The sequence below is a fragment of the Nanorana parkeri genome, unplaced genomic scaffold (genome assembly GCF_000935625.1).
Source record: "Nanorana parkeri isolate BGI_ZX_2015 unplaced genomic scaffold, ASM93562v1 scaffold113, whole genome shotgun sequence".
Taxonomy (NCBI): domain Eukaryota; kingdom Metazoa; phylum Chordata; class Amphibia; order Anura; family Dicroglossidae; genus Nanorana; species Nanorana parkeri.
Genome location: NW_017306381.1, coordinates 1261153 through 1273109, shown reverse-complemented (window position 1 = coordinate 1273109; position 11957 = coordinate 1261153). Strand labels below are relative to the sequence as shown.

Sequence of the window (11957 nt, the reverse complement as noted above, 5' to 3'; positions counted from 1 at the left end):
CTCATATACCAAACTTTGGGGGTTATATTAGGAATGCCTTGTACAGATCTGATTGATACCGGTATGAAATGTTTAATGAATAAAATACAGCCAATGCATTTCGGGGAAAGCAATTTCCTCTTCTTAGGGGCTTACATGTATCATTTGTAATTAAATACAAAATGAATAAAAAATACCTTTCTCTCCCGTTCATTGAAGGACACAGGGAACAGATCGGAGATCATGTACTGTAGGGTAATATCGCCACCTGCAGGAGAAGGATGCTAGGCACAAAAAAACTAAAGACCAATTACAGCCTAGGGGCGGCCCCTGCCGGTGGCCAAACCCCCCACCTGCTGACAAGTCTCCAGTTTTTTGCCTAGCGTCAGGAGTAAGGAGCTAAGAATTTTTTCTCGGTATTCTTACCTGCTTCTTCCTGGTTTTTTTCAGAAGATTCTTCTAGCAAGTGTTGTCCGGGCGACAGGCTGGATGTCTCGGATCCTTGGAGTCTCCCCTGGGTGACCAGCGAGCGTATGCAGGCCCGCTGCGGTGGGTCGGCTACGACGGCCCCGCTCTAGCGGGGTGGCCCGTGGGTTCGTCCCAGGGGGGTGCATATGACTGGGGGTCTCGGCCGCCCAGTCACAGTGCTTCCCTCAGGCTGCTGGCGCCGCGGCTGCGGTCGGGGGCGCCAGGTTTCCGCAAGCACCTGTGGGATTCTTTGATGTCCCCTGCGCTGCTTTCGGCATGGAGGGGGGTGCCTGGTCGGCGGATGGTCGCATCCTCCTGGGGTATGTATGGGATGGGGGTCCGCTGGCGCATGCCTGGATCCTTTGGCTCCTGTCCCCCCTTCCCCCTCCTCCCCCTCGGTCACCTTCTCCCTGGCGCCTGCCGCTCCGTCCAGATCTTCTATCTCAGGGTCCGGTGTTCCATCCGTCTTTACCGTCGTTGGCTTTGACGGCGTGGCTGTTGAGAGCCAGGTGTTGAGGGACCGTGGTCTCTCTGATGCGGTTATCTCTACGAGATAAAGCCTGTGTCACGACGGATTTACCATCGAACGTGGAAGGCTTATTTTGCCTGGTGTGAGTCGGTGGGATTTCCGCCTCGTTTGTTTTCCGTTGCCAGGATCCTCGCCTTTTTACAGCGGGGTGTGGATCAGGGTTTGGCCTTGAGTACGATCAAGGGCCAAATTTCGGCCTTGGCTGTTCTTTTTCAGCGGCCGATAGCTTCCTACGCTCGCACTTTTGTGCAGGGGGTCACACGTATCGTTCCCCCTGTTCGCTCCCCGTTGCCGCCGTGGGATTTAAATCTGGTGCTCTCAGTATTGCAGGAATCTCCCTTTGAGCCTCTGCGGGACATTCTGATTCTGACTCTCTCTCAAAAAGTGGCCTTTTTGGTGGCGGTCACCTCGATCCGCAGGGTTTCGGAATTGGCGGCTCTCTCTTGCTCGTCCCCGTTGCTGGTCCTGCATCGGGACAAGGTAGTTCTGCGGCCTCGGCCGTCTTTCTTGCCAAAGGTAGTTTCGGCTTTCCATCTCAATGAGGACATTGTCCTGCCTTCCTTGTGTCCGAAGCCTGTCCACAGGAAGGAGAGGGCACTGCACTGTCTGGACGTGGTCCGCGCCATCCGGGTTTACCTAAGTGCTACGGCTGCGTTTCGGGAATCGGATTCCCTGTTTGTCGTTGCAGATGGCCCCCGGAAGGGCAGGGCTGCCTCGTCGGCTACCATCTCTCGATGGATTCGCGACACAGTATCTCAGGCGTATGCTATTAAGGGGCGTGAGCCTCCTTTTTCTGTTACGGCCCATTCTACAAGGGCTGTTGGGGCATCTTGGGCTTTCCGTCATGGTGCCTCCGTTTCTCAGGTTTGTAAGGCCGCAACTTGGTCTTCTGTTCACACCTTTGCCAAGTTTTATAAGGTGGATGTTTTGGCATCTGCGGATGCTGGTTTGGGGCGCAAAGTGTTGCAGGCGGCCGTTTGAGGGGATTTTTTTGTTTAGTTGGGTTTGTTGTTTCTGTTGGCCCACCCCTCTTTTTTGGTACTGCTCTGTGACGTCCCTACAGTACATGATCTCCGATCTGTTCCCTGTGTCCTTCAATGAACGGGAGAGAAAATAGGATTTTGGTACTCACCGTAAAATCCTTTTCTCTCCGTTCATTGAAGGACACAGGGCCCGCCCCTCTATGTGGGTGTGTACTCCTTTACTGCTTGTTACTAAACTGGAGACTTGTCAGCAGGTGGGGGGTTTGGCCACCGGCAGGGGCCGCCCCTAGGCTGTAATTGGTCTTTAGTTTTTTTGTGCCTAGCTTCCTTCTCCTGCAGGTGGCGATATTACCCTACAGTACATGATCTCCGATCTGTTCCCTGTGTCCTTCAATGAACGGAGAGAAAAGGATTTTACGGTGAGTACCAAAATCCTATTATTTTGAGGCGTCAGCGTATGCACGTGGAAATGTTAAAAAAAGTAACCGGGTGTTTTCTTTTCCATGTGGACACGCTCAGCATTTTCTGCCCTCAAACTAGGAATTTTAACTCCTTGGTGCCGCATAAAACCCACATATGTGTCAGCATGGTGGGTGGGCCCCAACGCCATCGCTACGCATATGTGTCAGCATGGTGGGTGGGCCCCAACGCCATCGCTACGCATATGTGTCAGCATGGTGGGTGGGCTCCGACACCGGCTCTACGCATATGTGTCAGCATGGTGGGTGGGCTCCGACGCCGGCTCTACGCATATGTGTCAGCATGGTGGGTGGGCTCCGACGCCGGCTCTACGCATATGTGTCAGCATGGTGGGTGGGCTCCGACGCCGGCTCTACGCATATGTGTCAGCATGGTGGGTGGGCCCCAAAGTCAGCTCTACGTATATATGCGTCAGCGTGGTGGGTGAGCCCCAAAGTCAGCTCTACGCAATATATGCATCAGCCGGCCCACTGCCCTGAGAGTGCGCTCACTAGCATGCTCCCAGTACACTGAACGAGCTGTCGCCAACAGCTTGCAGTCACTACTTATGATTGGGAGTCAGGGGGACAAGATGCAGGTCATGTGACAGCCAGTGATCACATGATAAGGATGCCTGCCTCTGATTCCTGGGTTTAGATCTTCTTAAAGAGCTGGGAGATGGCGGCAAAGGGGTTCAATGAATATCATCGAGATTTAATTACCAATCATACGTTTACGCCCCTTCTCCCAAAACGCGTTTGGCGTATTGGCTTTCTTCCTCCCTCTCTTCCTCTTCTCTTTTTTTTTTTTTTCCCGTCTCACGTCTTCTTTCTCACTCTTCTTCCCTCTCAGGGATATGTGTTTGAAGATGACAACCCCTTCTCCGAAGTGGATCAGCCATTTGAAGAAGGTCTGAAACGCCTTCGGGAGGGGGACCTCCCCAGTGCCGTCAGGTGCTTCGAGACTGCGGTGCAGAGAGATCCCAAACACATGGAGGTGGGAGGAGGAAAGACTCTTCTGGAACAACGTTTAGTGTTGGGGAGGGGGGGTTGAAGCATTCGGAAAACTGTGCCGTGGTCCCTCCCGCTGCGCTCAGTGGTTTTATCTGCCAGTCCCATAATCGCATGTGTCCTGTAGTGACATAGGAGCTGGCGGGAGGATCCTTTTGAGTCCAGCGATCCAACACCTATGGAAGTTTCAGATTCTGAAGATTGTTTAGTGGTGGGAGAGGTAAGTATGAACTATCTTCTCTGGAGGGGGCACTTTCTTGTCACTTTAAAGAGACCCTGTCCCCAAACCATTAACAAGAATCTTCCTTATGAGCATGTAGCATATTTTATACATCTTATTTACCAGTAAATATCTCCTTTTGTGAAGACATCCAGATGCCCCAAGACTGCTGCTGGGTGCCGCCATCTTGGATGTGATGTCAGCAGCCCCAGTAGATTCAGAGTTGTCACTAGTGACATTCTATAGCAAGACGAGGCAACCTCGGCCCTCCAGCTGTGGTGAAACTACAAGTCCCATGAGGCTTTGCAAGACTCTCCCAGCCACAGGTATGACTCCCAGAGTTAGATGCATGATGAGATATGTCATTTTCACCACAGCTGGAGGGCCAACAATAGTTTGATATAATAATAATAATAAGGTTTTGGGAAGGTGAATACTTCAATATGATGACGGGTGTCTGATATACCAGAATAGGAATGTAACCCCTTTCCCTGCTCTTCCCCCGCTAGGCCTGGCAGTATTTGGGCACCTCCCAGGCAGAAAATGAACAGGAACTGGCCGCGATCAGTGCTCTGCGCAGGTGAGGTCGCTTTCTATTACGGGGTTCCCCCTCAGCAGTCTCTTGCTATGGCAGCTCACCGTGTCCGTTTCTGTCTAAGGTGCCTCGACTTGAAGCCGGACAATCTGAACGTGTTGATGGCTCTGGCGGTGAGTTTCACCAACGAATGCCTCCAGCAGCAGGCCTGCGAAACGCTGCGGGAATGGATCAAACACAACCCAAAATACGGTCACCTCATAAAAGAGGAGAACCCTGGGAGTGAGGCGAGAAACCGATCGCTGGGCACACTGCTGTCAGAGTGAGTGTATACCGCCGGTCATTAAAGGGTCAGTAGACCCAAAACTTTTATTGTTGGTCTTTTGGGGACTCGTATTGTCCTCCATCCATGACCACTACAAGGACCTTCTGGGCAATCATTGTACTGCTTTTGCTAATTGGGGATCACCAGATGTTTCAGAAAAATGGCCTCCATCATAGAGGATGGCAGAGCCCAGCTTTATGGGTGAAATGCATCAATGGAGGAGATCCTAGAAGGGGGGCTGTTATGTGATAACATGAACATACGTCAATGAAGGCGTATCGATCACAATTTTGGAGGGCCGTGACCTTTTGCATTGAGTGGCGCCATCCGTTTGCCATCGCAGCACTCACCAATCCATAGGGACTTATTGGTCAGGAGTGCGATGGGCTTTGGATACCGCCTAGAAGGGGGGGACTATTTGATTGTCTGGAACAATAAAGTTGCCAGCGTTTGAACCTTCCTGGGGTGTCGCTGTCCAATCTGTTACAATACTGAAACTTAGCGGAGCGTTTCGTTCTTTCAGTTCGATGTTTTCGGAGGTCCGGGAGCTGTTCCTGTCAGCCGTACGCATGGAACCGACACAAGTTGACCCTGATGTGCAGTGCGGTCTCGGAGTGCTGTTTAATCTGAGCGGAGAGTATCAGAAAGCCGTGGATTGCTTCACTGCCGCCCTGAGCCAAAAACCAGATGTGAGTGCGGTATTGGAGGGGGGATTTCTAAAGCTCCCGTCTGTTCTCGATCATACTGTGTGTCTCATGAGAATTCCCAGCGGTGTGCGACTTTCTTTCCTCTGATGTTACTGTGCTTTCCTCTGTAGGACTATCTCCTCTGGAATAAGCTGGGCGCCACCCTGGCCAATGGTAGCGACAGTGAGGCCGCCGTGGAGGCTTACAGAAGGGCGCTTCAGCTGCAACCTGGGTTTATACGCTCCCGATACAACCTGGGCATCGCCTGCATTAATCTAGGAGCCCACAGGTGAGAGGCGGCTTCATGGAGATTAAAGTGACAGACCTGATACTTCATTTAAAGCAGGAGTAGCCAAACTCCAGCCCTCCAGATGTGGTGCAACTACAACTCCCATGAGGCATTGCAAGACTGAGCCACAGGCATGACTTCCAGAGGCATGATGGGATTTGAAGGTTCACCACAGCTGGGGGGCTGGAGTTTGCCTCCCCCTGATATAAAGCAAGGAATAGGTTCTCTTTATGGCCCACTTCCTTTGCTACAAATACTTGCCTTCCTCATGCTTGCCTGATGCACCCCGAGCAGAATGTGCAGTATAAGTGCCATGTTGGTACTTACCCCCAACGTGAGTAGCCAACCACAAGGCTCAAGCAATGCGGCACAGCACTTGGGCCTTGTGGTTGGCTACTCAAGCTTTGCGCAATCTAGTGGACGGAAGGTGAAAGGGTCACATGCTCCCCACCCCAGTCCAGATTGGCTCAGCTGTGATGTGCTAAGGAGGCGTGGCCAAACACAGCTCCTAATTCTTCAATGCATACCTGACAGATGCATGTAGACCAGGAGTAGGCAACCTCACCACTCCAGATGTGGTGGAACTACAAGTCCCATGAGGCATTGCAAGTCTCTGCCGACCACGGCATTTCTCACATAGGCACGATGGGGTTTGGAGTGCTGACGTTGGCCACCCCTGATGTAGTCTTTATTGTCACAGGACGGGTGGGGGTTTTAACCACCTTCCGTCCATGGCCGTTTGTGAACGGCCGGACGGAAGTCTGCTCAGAGCGGGTGGGCGTCTTAAGACGTCCTGCCCCTCCCCCCCTCTTGTGCGTGCGCTGTGCGCACGCCAACGCTCTAACAGGAGATCATTACTTGATCATCCTTTGATCTCTCTTCCTGTCCCCGAATGCAGGAAGTGATGTATATTACATCACTTCCTGCATTCAGTGTCACTCTCCGGTGCAGAACACCGGAGAGAAGCTGATGGAGCAGATCTCTGCTTCATCAGCTTCTCTGGGGGTCCCTAGGTGACATCAGAGGTCTTGGAGACCCCTGATGTCTCCATAAAGAGGACCTGTTTGGTGAACTGGCTATTACATAGGGGATTCCTTAGTCCCCTATGTTATAGCAATAAAGTTAAGTAAAAAAAAAAAAAATTTCAGCATTAAAAAAAATAAAGAAGCTAAAAAAAATAAAGAAGCTAAAAAAAATAAAAAAAAATAACACAAACATTTTTTTAAAGTCCCCCGCCCCCCAGATACACACGCAAACATGCGTCGGGTGCGCCTATGTACGAAACCGACGATTGCGCCCATTATGCAGCACATGTTACATATCGCCGCGAACGTCGCAGTGAGAACAATAATTCTAGGGCCATCAATCACTGATAACACTAAACTGATGAGCGGTAAAAGCGTTTAAAGCGTCGCCTATGGCCAATTTTGGCTGCGGCCGTTTTCTGCGATTTCGCGGGCGTGCGCAATTTTAAAGGTTGACATGTTTAGTGTCTATTTACCCGACGTGACCCCGTCTTTTATATTGTACCAAAAAATTGGGGTAAAAATAAATGTTTAATAACATTTTATAGGGAAACATGTTTTTTTTTTTTAATTTGTTACTTTTTTTGTTATATAGTAAAAAATAAAAACCCCATTGGTGAATAAAAGCCAACAAAAGAAAGCTCTATCTGTCCCCAAAAAATGGTATGAAAATCGTTTCAGTAAAGTGTTGCATGACAGAATAAACATCAGTCAAAGTACCGCAGCACTGAATACTGAAAAATGGCCTGGCCAGGAAGGGGGTGAAACACTATGGCCTTTAAGTGGTTAAATAGGGATGCACTGATACTGGTATCGGTATTGGTGCCGATATAGAGTATTTGGGCAAGTACTCGTACTCATCCAAATGCTCCGATACTTCCGGTATCGGGAAGCTGGGCAGCGTGTCATGACATGCCCCCGGCTTTCTGATTGGCCAGAAAGCCTGCTTCATGCTCCCTCGTCACCTGATGACGAGGGACCATGGAGCCAGCTTCTCGACCAATCAGGGAGCCGGGCAACGCATCATTACACGGCACCAGGTGAGGAGGGAGCATGGAGATGGCTTCCCTGCTATTCTGGAAGCCAGGTGGCGAGTCATTACACACCACCCGGCTCCCTTAATGGGACTTCCGGTATCGGCGAGTACCGGGAAAAAAAATATCGGTACTCGATACCGAAAAACCAGTATCGGCGCATCCCTACTTTGAAACGTACGTTCTATGGCCTGTATACCTCCAAACGGTGCCCAGTGGAGCTTTGCTTTAAATGTATCTCATTGATGCAGGGAGGCGGTGGAACATTTCATAGAAGCCCTCAGCATGCAGCAACAGAGTGGAGGCCCCGACGGATCCATGTCCGACAATATCTGGAGCACCCTGCGGATGGCGCTCTCCATGTTGGGGCAGAGTAACCTCTACAACGCGGCGGACGCCCGTGATCTTGCCACGCTACAGGCCGCCTTCCCTCCTCACTCCAGCCTTGGCCAATGACCACGACCTGACCTGTGGCCATGCGAGTGCATGCTGGGGGGACTCCCACGCTGCACCGGCAAGACGGCGCCGGAAGAATGCTCTAGGCGGGTCTCTCGAACTATTGCAGGAAGCAGCCCCGGGCCCTGCGCAAAGCCATAATGTTTCTGTCCGTGGTGATTGATCTGAGCAGACTTGACCTTTCACTCCATTGGCTGGTACCGGAATGAAGGAACAAACTCAATAGGACTCCTAATTAGCTGATTAATCTTATTTAATTACCTTGTGTGTACCGAGCCGGAATTTATTGTTGTTGTCTGCGACGTCAATGTGGAGATCCATCACCCCCTACTAGCAACGTGCGCTCATCTTCTGTGTATACGATGTATAGCATTGCTCCACCTAGTGGACAAAGGCAAGCTTAAAGCAGAACTCCAGCCAGATACTTAAACACGGCATAGAAATATGTACATAGGGGTCGTACCTGTTCCCATAGTTGTAACTCTACTCAGCTGGTCCTTTGATTTACAGAGCCAGACGTTATATCCTGCTGCAGATCACTGAACTACCAAAGCGCACCAATCAGAGCCTCTCTGCTTCCCTACTCTTAATTGGTACCTGAAACATGGCAGCATTGGGCCTGATTGGCTCACATTTGAAAAGCTCCCATTAGGTCTGATTTCTGGTGTGTAGGGAATTGGGGGAAAGATAATTTTATTGTCTGCACTCTGTATATTGACATTCACCAGCATTGCCCCCCTGACTTGAGGTGCCCATATGTCTCACGATTATCATACGATAATCACTGGTGATCCCGCGATCGTACGATTATGGGCAGTTTGCGACCGATTTTACTGTACGTACAGGCGGGTTGGTAGCGTGCTCGCAAGACCAAAGTCACACGGGCCGGTGTGCGCAAGCGCACACTGTCCGCTCAGCATTGCAATCATCTGCAAGCCCTCCTCTCAGCGGGGCGGGCTTGCGATGATCTGCCTGTCCAAGATGGGCCGGTCGTATGAAATTTTAATCACCTTACAACCATCGCACAACAAAGGTCGTGTGAAGGTTGTAAGGTGTTTGGTCAGCTTTCGAGAGAAGGTTCCTAATCCTGGTTGCTCACTTCCGCACTCACAATCCTGAACCAATCAGAGTGGCTTTCCACTAGGGATGCACCGATGCTAGTATCAGTGCCGATGCCGAGTATTTGGGCGAGTACTTATACTCACCCAAATGTTCAGGTGCCTAGCCCGATACTTCCGGTATCAGGGCAGTGCGTCGTTGCACGCAGCCCAGCTTCCTGATTGGCCGGGAAGCCGCATCCATGCTCCCCCCCCCCCCAACTTGTGAGGAGAGAGCATGGAGCCGGCTTCCCAATTAGGAAGTCGGGCAGCGTCTAATGACATGCTTCCTGATTGGTCGGGAAGCTGGCCCATCAGGAAGCCAGGCGGTGTGTAATGACGTGGCCAGGCGGCTTTCTGACTGGCCTGGGAAGCCGGCTTCATGCTCCCTCGTCACCTCATGACGAGGGAGCATGGAGGCGGCTTCCCACCCAATCAGGAAGCTGGGCACCCCGTCATTACATGCCGCCCTGCTTCCTGATTGGCCAGAAAGCTGTCTCCATGCTTTCTTGTCACCTCGTGACAAGAAGCATGGGGACGGCTTCCCTGGTAATTGGGAAACCGGGTGGCTAGTCTTTACATGCCGCCTGGCTTCCTTAATGGTACTTCCGGTATCGGTGACTACCGGAAGAAAAATCGGTACTCGATAACGAAATACCTGTATCGGGGCATCCCTAGTTTCCACACATGTTCTGTGCCATATATGACATAATGGTCACATGCAGGCTGAAGGCTTCAATAATGAAATAAGTCTTCAGCCTGCACATACCACTGTAGCCTGAAGGTGGCAGCGTTCATCTCTTTATTACTGCAGTTGTCTGATACAATGACCGTATTAAAAAAAAAAGAAAAAATCAGCCTAAAATAATTTTTCTTTTTTAATAAAATATCCTACAAAAAAAAGATTCAGGTATGTGCAAATCAGTAATTTAGATATAATTATTAAGTTAATCGACACATGTGACGCTGCTAGATTTGGACATCAATGAGAATGAGATATCAATGAGCTTTGGTCATGAAAGGGCTAAAGGGGGAGGGGAGGTTTATATTTGCTTGGAGTTCTGCTTTAAAGGACTATTCTGACTTATAACTATAACCATCGTCTGGTAGCGTCGTACTGCGGCCAATCAAAAAGGCCGCCATTAGTGTTAGGTAGTCGGTGTGTAATCGTTGTCTTGTCATCTATACTGTTACAGACTGAAGGACTGCAGAGGGGGTCAACCTGGGGCCAGTTAGAGAGGAAGTGACTGTGATGAGTCTGATTGTTACCTGGGGCCCGGTCTGCACATGGCTCCCGATGCCGCCAGGCCCTGGGGTACTTTGATAATAAGCTACATTTGACTCTTCCTTAGGCTCAGTCTGCACGAGATTTATACTGAACAGAAGAGGAAAGAGATGGTACGTAGCTTTACCCCAAATGTATGTGGTGCTCATGCTTCTAGTCCATACAGTGTTTTAATGTGGAAGTAATCAGACCCAAAAACCTAATACTACCCTCAAAGTCGAAATGTAGCCGCCCATTATAAAATAATGTGGCTCTTAATTATAAATGTATCAGCACTTAATGTCCCCCCCTCCTGCAAAGTCTTACAAATACATGTTGACCCTGCCAGTGAATCCACCTAATGCAGCTTCCTGTGATGGGGTGGTGACAATGCTGCACTGCTCCTGAATTCAGAGCAGAGTTGTCACCCTCATGTAGGCTGTGTATGCTTGCACTATAGTGGGATGAGAAGTTGCCGGGAGGTATTGTCACTGCTGATTGACAAGCTACAGGCTTGTCAATCAGCAGCAGGTCCCGCCCACTGCTTTCTAGATTGACAGCACTGCTTCTGTTGCTGAACTCTTCCCATTGTGATCTGCAGTGTTTGGGAGGGGGAGCGTGTGAGACACAAATGAAGGAGGATTTGGCTCAGTTAGGGAATGTAAAGGAAGTTTTTGGTTTAATATATGAGGTCTGCGGAGCACATAGTGGCTGGATTTGGAAATTGTTTTGTTTGTCATACAAGAGCCTTTTGTTTTCATTTCATTGAAGCCCGTGCTTTGGTCTTACAGGGCAAAAGAACAGGCGGGGTTTAACCCCGCACACCCCTTCCCAAAACATCCCTTTCCTTCACACTCCCCCATCAGGCGCCTGGAGGCGAAGGGAATACCCTGTACTTCTGGGTATGAAGGACCATGTGACATTGGCTGGGAAGCCGTTTTCCTGGCCAATCAGCATGGAGCTGGCTTCCCGGGCAATCAGGGAGCCGGGTGGCGTGTCATTACCGGTATCGGTACTCGGGACACGGGTACACATCGTCCCACCACGGATCTTCTTCTCATAGAGATTGATACTCTGCGTCCCTAATCTGGACCAAGAATACCGATCAGATGCTTATTGGTTCTGAGTCGGTGGCTGGAAGGTTTGAAGCGGGAGGATGAATATGGCAGCCGACATTCTCAGGAGAGCTCATCAGTGACAGAGTCCATGTTTGTGGTTTATAGTAAGTCCATGCTCCCTGCAGCCTTGTAGGTCAGGCAACCTCAGCAATGTCCTCGTGTATGGCAGGGGGCACAATTTCCTACTAAAATACAGGGACTGATCATGTGATTAGAGAGACCGCCCACTCGGCACTCAATCTTAAAAGGTTTCAGGGAGAGCGCCTGAATAGCAGGCATTGATATCTGATGGGTAGAAGCAAGTACGGTAATGCAGTAAAGTGTATTAGATTCCTCAAAGGTATGTAGATGAAAACTGAAATGTCACCTTAAAGAGCTCCTGTCACCTCGTCGATTAGCAGCTCGCTCACATCATAACGCTGCGCTCAACACAATATCTGTACATTTAGGGCACGCTATTGCACAAGGTGCATGTGGTAC

General features: G+C 50.3%; 1 protein-coding gene across 1 annotated transcript in view; it reads left to right on the top strand.

Annotated features, from left to right (window-relative positions):
- Positions 1–8069, top strand: part of PEX5 (peroxisomal biogenesis factor 5) — a 22124-nt gene extending 14055 nt beyond the window's left edge. The window contains exons 9-14 of the mRNA XM_018553226.1: positions 3271–3414; positions 4158–4228; positions 4308–4505; positions 5032–5197; positions 5326–5483; positions 7794–8069. Coding sequence (XP_018408728.1) covers positions 3271–3414; positions 4158–4228; positions 4308–4505; positions 5032–5197; positions 5326–5483; positions 7794–7998 — 942 coding nt within the window. The 3' untranslated portion in view covers positions 7999–8069. The remainder of the gene's footprint in view (positions 1–3270; positions 3415–4157; positions 4229–4307; positions 4506–5031; positions 5198–5325; positions 5484–7793) is intronic.
- Positions 8070–11957: the final 3888 nt, after the last annotated feature.